This window comes from Myotis yumanensis, unplaced genomic scaffold (genome assembly GCF_028538775.1).
Source record: "Myotis yumanensis isolate MYYU_CA2020_CCGP unplaced genomic scaffold, mMyoYum1.0.hap1 SCAF_3, whole genome shotgun sequence".
In the NCBI taxonomy this organism is placed as follows: Eukaryota; Metazoa; Chordata; class Mammalia; order Chiroptera; family Vespertilionidae; genus Myotis; species Myotis yumanensis.
This window is the reverse complement of record NW_027223754.1, coordinates 158,256,292-158,270,587: the sequence shown is the minus strand read 5'-3', so window position 1 is coordinate 158,270,587 and position 14,296 is coordinate 158,256,292. Positions and strand designations below refer to the sequence as shown.

Here is a 14,296-nt window from a genome sequence, read left to right as displayed (position 1 = left end):
AGAAAGCACCTGTAGTAGGAGAGAGGATCTGGCTGGCCTTAGCTGAGCAGCTCAAGTAGAGCTCTTGTGCCGTTGTCCCAAAAATTTGGAAATGAGAATAGGAGTGGAATTTATAGCTAAGGATAAGCTTTCCAAAGTCAGGAATTTGTCAAGGAGGAAGGTAGGCTTGGGTATCTTCCTAACAAAGACTCAGTACCTCCCTCAAACCTACCCTTCCTTATTATTGAGTCAGGGGTTGTCAATGACATTACTTTAAGAACTAAGCAGACAAAATACCCAAATTCCTCTCCACCCCCTCCCCGTCATGAATCAGACCCCATGATACAGATCTAAAAACTAAAGTTAGTAATAATGCCTGACATTTGTAAAGACATCAGTTTCATTAACTCCCACCTGTATCATCATATTGAATTACACCACCCTGTGAAGTAGGCAGTGCAGATATTCCATTAAAAAAGAAAATTAGAGGCAAACATTGAAGCTCAGAGATTACACAGTGTGCCCATCCTTCCACAGGCAGTATGTGGCAGAGCCACAAACAGATTGCTGACCCTAAGTCAGCCAGAGGTTCCAGCCCAAGTCCTGGCATTGCTAATTTTAATGCTTCTGTGCTAGGATACTGAATAAGACCTTGAGATAATGTTTCCTGGGCACTAGCCCAGCTGGAAATAACCTGTCTTTGACAGTAAGCAGCTTATAAAATTCTGTTTTCCAGGGTACCCCCTCACCCACCCAGGGAAAGTCCTGAACAGCAGGCTCCCACCATTCTCCCTCCCAGACATGCACAAATACAGACACCTAGCTGAAGGCAGACTTGATTTTCCAACTTGCAGTCACAGCTGCTTGGTTCAAGGTCCAAACATTATTGCTTTGCAGAAGCCTGGCCCATCAGCAGTCCATTATCAACCTGCCCTTTCATAATTTATTGATTTACTATATATACTAGTATGTGAGGGGGGGGGGGGGCGGGTGGAAAGCAAGGAAGAGAGAGAAAAGGCTGAGTGGTAGACACAAAGAACATAATCCCGAATACAGGTAGAACGGTATCAGTGTCAGAGACAGAAATGACTACAGATTCCCTATTATAATGAAGGACACAGATGAACAGACCTAGAGTGAGAAATCTCTTTCCCAGGATCACACCACTGCAAACCTGGCAGAGGTGGGACCAGAACCCAGGTCTCCTGTTCTCCAGGCCAGGATCTGCAGCCACCTACAACTGGGGTTTATGTGTGTCCACCCGTTCACTCATTTATTGAGTGCCTACTATGTGCTCACAAGAGAAGCAACTTTAAAATGAGATGGCAACCTTGGGCTTAGAAACAATGGCATAAACATCACAAACTAGGGTTTGTCTGGGATCTAAGCTGCGTTCTCTGGACATGGAAATTTTGAGTGCTGAAACAGGAACGTTCTAGGCAAAGTGGGACAAGTGAGTCACTCTAAAGTAAGAGGTGTAAACTACATCTCCATGTCATCTGAGATTTTAAGATCTGTTAAAGCATTCCTGAGGTGAAGATGCACGGGGGGTTGTGATCTCCTGTTTCTCAAACAAAACTGAAGCAACTGAAGCTTATTGGTCTTCTCCACTGACTCCAAAATCACCTTTCTCTTTCCCCCCATTAACAGTTCTAGTCCATCTCTGGCTGGGTGTCTGGCTGGTTGGAGCATCATCCTGATACACCAGGATTCTGGGTTCAATCCCATCAGGGCATGTAGAAGCAAGCAATGAATGCATAAATAAGTGAAACAACAAACTGGTGTTTAAAAAAATCTTTTTTTGTCTGTGCAGGGGCATGAGGGAACTATTGGGGTGATGGAAAGGCTCTATATCATGATTGTGAAAATGATTACACAATTGTCTCCATTAGTCAAAATTCAAAACTGGTGAATTTTATTGTATATAAATTATACTTCAGCCCTGGCTGGTGTGGCTCAGTTGACTGGACACCATTCCATGCACCAAAAGGTTGCTGGTTCAATTCCAGGCACATACCCGGTTGCATGTTTGATCCCCAGAAGGAGGTATGCAGGAGGCAACTGATTGATGTTCAGCTCTCACAGCGATATTTCTCCATCTCCCTTTCCCTTCCTCTCTCTCTAAACATCAATTAAAAATAATTGTTTTAAATTATACTTCAATAAAGCTGGCAAAAAAAGAAACTTCCAAAGTATTTAGTGCAGATTTCTGACAGAGTTTGGAAGCCAACAAGCTGATTAAACTAATTCACATTTATTCATTCTCCCAGAGATACTCATTTTTGAAAAGATGTTATGCAATAAAAAGTTTTCAGATATGGTGAAGATATTTGGTGGGCAAAGGATTTTCTTGACTCTCACAAATTATCTGGTGTCAATTAGTAACATTGACCAAGTACTTAGTATGTGCCAGGCAACAAGGTAAGTGCTTTACATTCTTACTATTCCAAGTGAGGTCCACAGACCAGCAGCAGCTGAATCACTTGGGAGCTTATTAGAAATGCAGAATCTCGGGCCCCAATCGGGCTTACTGGGGCAGAAGTCTGCATTTAAACAAGCTCCCCAGATGTTCCCTGTGCATTTTTAAAGTGTGAGAAGAACTGGTTTAAACACCTTATCTTTTTTTCTCTCCTCCCTGAAACCCTATGATGTAGCATTCCTGGCAATTATGCTTTAAGTTTTTATTAATAGCCATTAATGATCATCTATGTCTCTTATTTACCTAGTATAGTTATAGAAGGCAAAGGAAAAAAGATGCCATTACTGTGCATTAATCTACATACATTTACATAGTCTGCATCCTGTTTTCTTCCTTTCACCATCTTTGAAAAATGGACAATGGGTTTCCATGTAATCTAAATAACTAAGAAAAGAGGAGACAGGTACAGAATTAATGCAAATGCTATAACAGATTCCAAGAGCAAAGAAAAAAGCCAAAACATAAAAAATAGAAGATTCAGATTCCTACTACAGAAGCTGGGCCTAGACATAATTGGTTTTATTCCACACCCCTAATGCTCACTAGAGCCCTGCTCCCTCTTCCACCCTACACAAAGTTTTTGGCAGGCATTTCACAGTAGGATCCATGGGTCTGCCCCTCACCCCAGTGGAAAATAAAACAAATACTTTATATCATTTTTAAAAATTTAAAGAACTAAAGCACAGAGAAGCTCCCTAGACCAGGAATAACCTATATATATTTTTTTATGTAAAAATATACTTTATTGATTTTTTACAGAGAGAAAGAGAGAAGGATAGAGAGTTAGAAACATCGATGAGAGAGAAACATCGATCAGCTGCCTCCTGCACACCTCCTACTGGGGATGTGCCCGCAACCAAGGTACATGCCCCTGACCAGAATAGAACCTGGGACAGCCTCAGCCCACAGGCCGACGTTCTATCCACTGAGCCAAACCAGTCAGGGCCCTATATATTGTTTTTTATGAGACAGCATAATAGTACAACCTGCTACTTCTGTAAGAATAGCCCTTAGAGTTCTGGCATCTTGGGAAATCATTCAGCCCCGGGATGAAAACAGAGCAAGAGATACCCAAGATGGGCAGCAGTGGTTAAGAAAGAAAAGGGAAAATAGATGGCATGCAAATGATCGCATTAAAAAGATGAAACTGAGGAGTTAATTGCTCATGAACTGAAGACAAGAGATCCAAACAAGAGAAGTACATGTTCATTAAGAGAAGCCACTACATAGTCTATAAAACTTTATTAAAATTGGAATTACTTACAAATTTGTACAATAAAAATGAAAAAATATATAATAAAACACTGACATTTTTTCTTACAGAAAAGAGTGAAAATGAGACCCATGGCAAAGAGCCATCCCTGATCATTTTGTTCCTTTCAAACATTTATGAATATTTATTTTAAATACAAATGAAAAATATTTTTAAGTAACACTAAGGCATTACTCACAGGCTAAAACTTACCCAGTGATTCATTACCCTTGCTATTTCAACATCATGGGAAACTGAGGCAATTGCAGGCTGTAACAGTTCTAATACATTATGAATTATCTATTATGTTAACATAATAAAAATGTTGTCCATATACTAGTAAAGTTCAGAGAATGTGATTTCATCATTTTCAAGTTATTGTCAAGAGTGTGAGGAGGAAAATGACATACATGGGTTGGGGCAAGGAACCCAAAGCCCCATATTTTGGGAGGCTGTGTGCCACTCCCATCCTCACTAAAGCTGTGCCCTGACATTCACGTGAATTTGCATTGTTTATTCCCAGCAGGCTCTGGCTTCCATCACATAAGGCACTGAACACCCTTTTTGAAGGTAGTAACCATGTAGAATCCAACTCAACAGTAACTGAGTCCATAAGCTAAGTTAGCAAGAGACACCGCCAGATTACAATTGCATAGGTTTCCCTAAAAAAGTAATTTCTGCTACATCAAAACAGACGCAAAAGGTTGGAAGTGCATTTACCTTGTAAAATGGCTATTTTTATGGTATTACTTAGTTTCTGCTCCTGTGTAACATGAAGGCATAATAAATCTGTCAAACTGTCCTCTCCTTGGTTCAGATAAAATTCTTGGCATTTCAATATAGGTTATTATCTCATATGTCAGACCTGAGTCCAAAAAATACAAGGACATTTAATTTCCTTTCCTCCTACTTCAACTCTCACTCCTCAATTCAGAGAAAAGTTATGAGTAAACAGCTAAAAATCATTTTTGCGCAAGCATCCATCTGAGCCCATCTTTTTTTTTTTTTTTCTAGAACAACAAAAAAATTGAGGACAATTGCATAATCCAACCCCAAGCCTTTTATGGATATCAGGGCCTGGGGGGACTATCTGGCCTATTTGGGTCCTTTTATTAATCAAATCTCTATCATATATGCTCAGTGGGGATTGGATTGAAGGGAACATAGTCAATGAAGGGAGGGCTAGGGCCTAGAGTGGGATGTATTAGCACAAAATGAAACATTGGAACTATAATGGAACTATTACCAGCAAAATATCCTTTGTACAAGACATAAATTCATGAATTTGCGGGGAGAAATAAACTAGTTTTGGCAAGATGAAGTGGCTGATAGAAATTTGTTGGGAGATATCAAAGCTGCTAAATTTTCCTTATTTTTGGTCATTGGTCTCATGAAAGTAATCTGAGTGGGAAAGTCAAGAGGAAATGTTTTAGGCCAGTCGGCTCTTATATTAATGAGAGACATGCTCTACACAACTTGGTCAGGCTGATGAGAGGCAATAGATTTTTGAATGCCGATGAGTCCTGGGCCCTAGGGCCAATTTGTAGCTTGATATTTGCTGAGCAAAATGCTGACATGGCAGCAGATGTGGTTCCAATGTCCAGCTCACTTCATAGTTATCCCTTCAATCCTTCTTGATGAGATCAGTCTGAGAAATGAGACTATGCTGAAATTGCAAAAGCTGCAACTACCAGAGAAAATTAAATGGGGGCTTCAAGTAGTGACTGAGCCAGTACACCAAGTGGCCAGAGGGAGACAAGAGCAGCTTCTAAAGGTTTCCTAAGTTCAGCAATCTCCAGGCACATGGGAGCTCTGAAGCATCTGGGGCAGAGCCACACAGGCAGGCAGGGCAAGGACACACAGCACACCAGAGGCACCATCCTTCACTGAGAGCAGTTCTCATGCTGCAGGACCCACTGTCATCTCCGCTGCCTACAGCTCCGTCTCCAACTACCAGACAGGAAGTAAAAAGCGGAGTTTGATTTTACTCACCCTAAATTCAAACATAGTGAAAGTAACTGGTCTTGAGGTGGAAACTTTATTTCACAAGTTTACTAAACATAAAGAGAGAAAAATCCTTCCCTAACTCACATTGCTTTCTCACTAAATGAAGACATGAATCAGGAAAAGTCACCCTGGAGCAAGCTACCACCCTCCCTAAGTAGGTATTTGGAAGCAGGGAATCAACTACTTGTACAGCCAAATTACTTCTTCCAATCAACTTAGGTTCAAATAGCCTAGGCCTCAATTTCTGTAAATGAGGTCAAAAATAGTATATTCCAAAGGTCTTAACAGTTCTTTGTAGAGGGATAAAATTTTACCATGTACATAACTCACAAAGGCATTAAGGTTTCCCAATATAGAGCTCCTTTAGTCTACAACTTTAACCAACAGCATCTGCCCCAAAACTGCTTATTTTTCACTTTCTATTATGTCTATTTGCTGCCAACTGAGGTACTTGTCACTTTAAGACAGTTTAAAGCTATGGGAAACACTGCTGGAAATAATCAACTGGCCACCTGGAGAGGAGTCTCAGAACTGACATTTTGAAAGTCAGTAATGGAGCCCAGGGCCTTATCTGCTAAATGGCTTGTCTGAAGGAGTCATGAAGACTTTTTAACAAATCATCTCTATGATCATGGTCATCTAGGAAGTCTATGCTGTGCTCTTACCACTGGTGTCTATCTTCCTGGCTAGAGTAATTATAGCTTCTTTCAAGGCATGAGGGTGAAGATCACAAAGACAAAACCAGCTAATGACAGAGACATAAAAATTCACTCCCTCATAAATGGCATTGCTGGTTTATAGGGTTACTTTCCAATGGCAAAAGAATCTGAAACTAATGCCACTATAATAAAAGGACGCATGAATCTCTGGTCAGAAATGAAACGGCAAGTAAGTATAATTCATGGAAAAATGTGTCTGGCCCTGGCTGGGTAGCTCAGTTGGTTAGAGTGTCATCCGAATACACCAAGGCTATGGGTTCAATGGCACATACAAGAATCAATCAATAAATGCATAAATGAGTGTAACATGAATCGATGTTTCTCTCTTTCTAAAATTAATTTTTAAAAATGTATATATGACTCATCTTTAAAAAAATCTGATCCTGATGGCTGAAGGAGCATCCAGAGTCATGAAGATTAACTGAAGGTCTATTTTCTAGTAATGCAAACTATAGTAGCTACATAACTACATCTTGTATGTTGTATCAAGAAACTTCATAGTTTTAGGGCTTACAAAATTAGCCAGAGCTCATGGGGGCGGGGGGGGGGGGGGGGGGCGGGGGGAATAGGTGGTAAGGAAAGACAGAAAGGAACAGGAAGACAAAGGAAGGAAAGAAAAAGGAGATAGTTTCCTGATTCCACAGCAACTCAAAGATATGTGACTCACTGACCCCAAAAAAATGGAGAACCTGTAAAAACCATTTAAATTCCCTAAATAAAATCGCTTCTCCTAAATAGCAGGAATAATGCTAAAAACCAAGGGGAAGAGAATATAAGAAATGAAAAAACTCTGAATTGTACATACTTCACAGGTATGGGAATAGACCCTTTGTAAAAGGGCAAAGGGAGCTAGGAGGAATGAGAAGGAAAAAAATGCAAATTTATTTTTTTAAGATGGAATTGAAAGCTGACTATAATAAAAAGCCCAACGGACCTCCCCTACAGAAGAGCCAATAGGCATGTTCCTAAAAGCAAGCAGGACTCAGAATATCATATGCATGAGAACCAATTCAAAGCTCAACACAACAGCTTCTGGAGCTTTAATGGATAATCCATATTAATAAATATGTAGGGGCCTATGAGGCTTGTCACACTGGAGCACTTGCTGGTTCTGGAACACGAATTTTAAGAAATTAAAATTACATATGTCCATTTAAAAAATAAGACAAATAAAAATCCATTTTCTTCTTTAAACAAGAATTATTCTAAAGTCACTGGAATAAAAGTAGAAGTGAAACAGGCTTTCTCTCTGAAAAATATAACCCAGATAACAGTTCTCACTTCTGAGTGCCAGTCACAGTGGCAGAAATGCCATGACTGAATCAACTTCCAAAAGAGGAGCTAGAATGCTGTGCTCGCTGTGCTCATCCAGTCTCTCTGGAAACATAAAAGGTGAGCTGACTGCTTAACCAAGGGGAGCATTCACTACTTTACCCACTCTCATTCCCCAGGGATCCCACAGACACCACCAAGACCATTTCCAGAGGGAGGCCTACTCAGGCTTCTAATTTCAGTGGGAGAATTCCAGCACCATCTTGCTCTGTCTCAACAAGCTGAGCAGCATAATGCACAACATATGCGACATGGACCACATCAAGGGACCAAGCTAGTCCACGTAAAAATAACTGACTTCCACCTAAGTCAAAAAGTTGTTCTGCATGGCAGTGGGATACCAAGAATCTGCGTCCTCCTCCTCAGAGGATGTTTCTTCATAGATTTCATCCTGGGCAATAATGCTCCCTAATCCATACTCCTGCTCATGGACAGAAACTTCATTTGGTGTGAGGTGAAAAGAACCTTCCACAAAGTCAGCAAATCTGGAAAAGAGAACATAATATTCATTAGGCACCTCCTGCCCTTTCTATTTTTATTTCAAAATAAGAATAAATTTAAACCCTTCATCTACTCAAATTATACTGAGTCCAGACAGCATCCCTGTCCTTACTCTGGCAGTGAAGTAGACCAAAGCAAGAAACAAGGAGAAAAGGAAAGCTGGGGTCATAGGCCAACATCCCCTGCAACCTCATCCTGCTTAATAAGCACTAGCCTATCCTTTTTAGCTATGGAAGTGCCAAGGTTCCTTTAGTCACCTGTAATTCTGATAAGAGAGATTAAGGGTCATTACACATTCATTCATATTTATGGTCCTATAAACTTTATGCCATCAGGACTCCAAATTGAAGATTCACATACTCACTGGTATAGTTGCCCCCAAATAAAAAGGGAAAAAAATCCCACCCCTCTCCCCTGCAAGCAAACAAACAAACAGAAAACACCACCCAAAGAGCAATGCAATACTATCAGAGGGGACACTTGATATGGTGTTGGAATCTTCTTACGTCTATGCTAGAGTAGACAGTTCCGCTTAACATATGATGATATACATACCTTTCTCTTGACTACTAGATGAACAGGAAAATAAAGCCATAAATACAAAATTATTACCTAGAAGTATGATCTGTTAAAACTCAAGGTCACAGTCACCGTGACAGATGCTTGGCATGTCTAGCCAAGAGTTTACCTCTTTGGAGACTGGATTCGAGAAATAGTCTTCCAAGCCGAGCAGTCTGGACTGTTACAATATTCTCGAAGCTCCTCTAACGCCTTTTGAGTTTCCACCTCTCCTTGTATTCGATACTCTTCTTCTGTCAGGAGACGAGGGGGGACAATCTTTTCTGTTGCCTTACACATCTTTCTGTGCTCATCAAAATAACACCATGAATCATTAATCAGTAATCTGCATGCACCCTTACCTCTAGCTCCCTTCAGTGGGCCAGGCATGCAGCAGAGAGCCTGACCTTCTTGATTTCAGAGAGGAAGGGAGAGGGACAGAGTGATAGAAACATCAATGATGAGAGAATTATTGATTGGCTGCCTCCTGCACGCCCCTCACAGGGGATTGGACCTGCAACCCGGGTATGTGCCCGGACTGGGAACTGAACTGTGACCACGCTGGCTGCTGGCTGAGCCAGATATCTTTAGTTATAATGTACTCTTGATATGTCAGACTATTAGTGACAAGTCAGAATAGTCAATTATTATTCACTAATGTGAGTAAATTCACTTATTTGCCAATAAATGATAGGCAAAGTATTTATTTTCCAAAAACTGGGAAAATGACCAAAAATGATGGTGTAAAATTGTGGTCCATTAACTTTGTTCCCCAAACTGAAGATATCACCCTTGACTATCTGTAATAGAACCACCACTGACAATCTGAGATCATTCCATATTCACTATGCAAGGTGATAACACACTATGAATTACATCTTAAGACTAGGACTCCCACCCCTGGCCAGTGTGGCTCAGTTGGTTGGGCATCATCTGGTGCACTGAAAGGTTGATGGTTCGATTCCTGGTCAGGGCACATGCCCAGCTTCTGGGCTCTATCCCCAGTAGGGGACATGCAGGAGGCAGCCGATCAATGTTTCTCTCTCTCCCTCTCCCTTCTTCTCTCTCTACAGAGGGGGGAAAATCAATTAAAAGAAAAAGACCAGGACTCCCAGCGCAATCTGAGAGCCAATGTGAAAGACTCTGAAACCAGGTAACCTGCGGCATTTGATATAAAAGTAATATACTTTGCACCATCTAGTGGTAACATGAGCACATCACACTTTAGTGGATACTTTTATATAAAATAACTATAATAAAACTACAAAAATGCCTATAGTCTAAAGAAAGAGACTCAGGAAGGACAAAAATCAGAAGCAATAATACAATAAATTTTCATTAGCAAAGAGGCTCCCAGGTCAACATTTTTGTGTCCTTTTGCTGCAACTGTATCACACATTGTACATTTCAATAGTTACATTGCCTTTCAGTCACCTGTAAGTGATGTACAGCCACCGAATAGGATACTCCAGGTTCTTAGTGCACAGAGCAATGATGATAATGGCAAAAGCAACCTGTGGTATCTGGATACCAGAATACATGAAACAGAGGCCCATCAGCTGCAAGGTCCAGGTCAGCAGGTTGATACTTCGTTCATTCTCCAAGGGCCCATACTTGTAACAGACTGCAAAACTTATAAATCCAACTATGAGGACATAACCTATGAGAAGAGTTAACAGAAGACATTAGTAAAATAATTTGTGTGGGGAAAAGCAGTAAGTGACTAGCACCGACTGAACTGGGAAAATGGACAAGATCATTACTCAATTATTCATATTTTTTTCTATCATTCAGATATCTTTATCTTTTTAAGCTTCCATCCTTCCTTTTATCCCTAATTTATTTGCATCAAATGAAGCACTGCTACACATTGAACAACTCCAGAATAGTCTGTTTAAAAAAACCAATATATGGCCTAGCCAGATTGGCTCAGTGAATAGTGTCGGCCCGATGATTGAAGGGTCCCAGGTTTGATTCTGATCAAGGGCACACACTTCAGTTGCCAGCTGGATCCCTGGCCTTGGTCAGGGCGTGTGGGGGAGGCAACCAATCCATGTGTCTCTCTCACATCAATGTTTCTCTATTTCTCCCCCTCCCACTCTCCCCCTTCTACTCTCTCTAAAAGTCAATGGAAAAATATCCTCGGGCCCTAGCTGGTTTGGCTCAATGGATAGAGCATCGGCCTGCAGACTGAAGGGTTCCAGGTTCGAATCGAGTCAAGGGCACACACCAGGGTTGCAGGCTCAATCCCCAGTGGGGGTTGTGCAGGAGGCAGCCAATCAATGATTCTCTCTTATCACTGATGTTTCTATCTCTCTCTACCTCTCTGAAATCAATAAAAAAAAAAATTAAAGAAAAAGAAAAAGATCCTCCGGTGAGGATTAACAAGAAATGACTCAATATATGGAAATCCAGATTAATCACCTCTCAAAGGGTAGATTAAGAGTTACCATCTGTATAAAAAAAGGATTCCTGCTTTACAGATTAAATTCGATGGAGAGTTATTTCTTCAAGCCCTCAAGTATATTAGAAATACAATTATGTTGACAAACAATCCAATTAAAAAATGGGCAAAGGACCTAAATAGACACTTCTCCAAAGAGGACATACAGATGGCCAACAGACATATGAAAACATGCTCAATATCACTAATGATCAGAGAGATGCAAATTAAAACTACAGTAAGGTATCATCTCACACCTGCCAGAATGGCTACCATCAATAAATCAACAAACAACAAGTGCTGGTGAGGATGTGGAGAAAAGGAAACCCTGGTTTACTGCTGGTGGGAATGCAGACTGGTTGCAGTCACTGTGGAAAACAGTATGGAATTTCTTCAAAAAATTAAAAATGGATCTCCCATTTGACCCAATGATCCTACTTCTAGGAATATATCCTAAGAATCCCAAAACACCAATCAGAAAGAATCTATGCACCCCTAGATACTATAAATAGTGCTGTTTACAATAGCTAAGATCTGGAAACAGCCCAAATGCCCATCAGTTGATGAGTGGATAAAAAAAGCTGTAGTGCATTTACACAATAGAATCCTATGTATTCATCTGTAAAAAAGAAGGATCTCTTACCCTTTGTGACAGTATGGAGGGACCTGGAGAATATTATGCTAAGCGAAATAAGCCAGTCAGACAAAGACACATAGCACATGATCCCACTTAAATGTGGAATCTAAAGAACAAAATAAACTGACAAACAAAATAGGTCCAGAGGCATGGATGCCTGCAACAGACTGACAGATCTCAGAGAGCAGGGGGGTTGGAGGGACAGGAAGAAATTAACTACAGAACGTATTTGAATATATGCATAGCCCATGGACACAGACAATAGTGTGGTGAAGGCCTGGGATGGGGCAGAGGCTGGGTGGAGGGCGGCAAAGGGAGGGAAAATGAGGGACATCTGTAATACTGTCAACAATAACAATAAATAAAACAAATACAATTGTATTAATAAAGTCAATTTACAGTTTTTCAGAAAGATGCCTATCATATAAAGAAAGGTATACTTATCTACAACACAAATTAAAGTCTTCTTCCGAGCAGCATCATTTTAATTTAAGAGAAGGTAACAACTGTAAGAGGGATTAGAAATAAGTGAAGAACTACGATTCTTAAAAGTTAATAAAATGGCATGGACTATTAAACTCCTAAAAGTTAATTTCATGACCAAATTAACTAAAATAGTTTATAAACATATAAAAAGGAAAACAAAACCAGTAACACTTACTTAAAAGATACTGCCAGTAGCACCTCCAGATCTCTTGTAAATTTTTAAAAACTAGTTGAATGAGGTATAGCGAAAAGGACCAGCCTCCCACCAGGATGATGTAAATGGGACTTTTCTAAAACAGAGTAGAAGTGAAAGCAAAAAGTTACAAAAGGTTTCCATACATAAAAGCAAAATGAAACTATGTTTAAAAAAACCTGAAACTACTGAAAAATACATCTCTGACAAAGATTTCCTATTTAAAGTGGTACAGTCTGCTAAGGACACTGGGAAAATGAGATGCTAAATAACTTAAAAGCCTGACTATGTAATTAGCAAATAGGAAGGAGACTTTAATCCCCCACTAAGCACGGAATTTTAAATAAAAAGGGAGTTTATATGCAATCAGGCTCCAAGTTTCATCATGGTAAGTACCTTTCTGAATCAAGGAAGGAGTAGGACATTGGCTTAGATATCAATGCAAATTTCAGTGCTGCTAAATTACCTAAGAAAACTATCCTTCAACTATCCAGGCTCATCTTAACCACATGAGTATTCTGCTACTTACCCTGGGTATAAACTTGGACAGCATGAAAATGATGATTAGCAGAGACGCCACAATTCCCACACCCATCCCAGTGGAATAGTAGAAGATTTGGCTTCTGCAAAGAGAAAATGTCTTTCATGACTATGTGTGTATTCTTCATACATGGCATTGTTCCAACTAGGACAACTATCCTAGTCAAAAGATAGAAAACAGATACAAGATTAGAACAGGTGCCGAAACCGGTTTGGCTCAGTGGATAGAGTGTCGGCCTGTGGACTGCGGGGTCCCGGGTTCGATTCCGGTCAAGGGCATGTACCTGGGTTGCGGGCACATCCCCAGTGGGGGATGTGCAGGAGGCAGCTGATCGATGTTTCTCTCTCATTGATGTTTCTGGCTCTCTATCTCTCTCCCTTCCTCTCTGTGAAAGATCAATAAAATATATTAAAAAAGAAAGACACAAACTTAAACATTTAAAAAAAAAAAAAAAAAAGATTAGAACAGGTATTTGCCCAAAACTTGAAGTCAGAAAACTGAAGAAACTATAACAATATAGTTGCTCCCAGATTACGAGGATTAGTATCAATGAGGTCCCCTCAAGTATATCCCCAAAATAAACCTCTATTTAGTCTCCTACTTTGATCCCCAGCATCTCTCCCAACCCAATCCTATATAATAAAAGCGTAATATGCAAATCGACCAAAGGGCAGAACGACTGGTCGCTATGATGCACACTGACCACCAGGAGGCAGACGCTCAACACAGGAGCTGCTCCCTGGTGGTCAGTGCGCTCCCACAGGGGGAGCACTGCTTAGCCAGATGGCTGGCTAGCCCAGCAACAGTGGTGAGAGCCTCTCCTGTCTCTGCTGCAGGCGGGCAGTAAGGAGCGAGGGGTCCCGGACTGCGAGAGGGATGTGTGCCTGCCAGCTTAGGGGGCTTAGGGATCAGGCCTAAGCTGGCAGGCAGACATCCCCCGAGGGGTCCCGGACTGTGCAGGCCGGGCTGAGGCACCCTGCCCCCCAATGCATGAATCTCCTACACCGGGCCTCTAGTTTTTAATAAGAATCTTTCTTTTGAGGAACCGTACACCATCTCTGGGAGAAGGAAGGGACAATACTGCACTTGTGGAGACTGGAACTGAACTGATTACCCAGAAGGATAAAGCAAACACAGGGCCTAGAACAGAGAGCTCCTACTCCTATTCC

The 14,296-nt window shown here is 40.8% G+C and overlaps 1 protein-coding gene across 1 annotated transcript in view; it reads right to left on the bottom strand.

Annotated features, from left to right (window-relative positions):
- Positions 1–3,685: 3,685 nt before the first annotated feature.
- The window catches only part of NEMP1 (nuclear envelope integral membrane protein 1), a 29,728-nt gene continuing 19,117 nt past the window's right edge, over positions 3,686–14,296 (bottom strand). The window contains exons 5-9 of the mRNA XM_070409942.1: positions 13,116–13,209; positions 12,569–12,683; positions 10,262–10,487; positions 8,958–9,131; positions 3,686–8,253 (exon numbers count right to left, since the gene is read on the bottom strand). Coding sequence (XP_070266043.1) covers positions 8,073–8,253; positions 8,958–9,131; positions 10,262–10,487; positions 12,569–12,683; positions 13,116–13,209 — 790 coding nt within the window. The 3' untranslated portion in view covers positions 3,686–8,072. The remainder of the gene's footprint in view (positions 8,254–8,957; positions 9,132–10,261; positions 10,488–12,568; positions 12,684–13,115; positions 13,210–14,296) is intronic.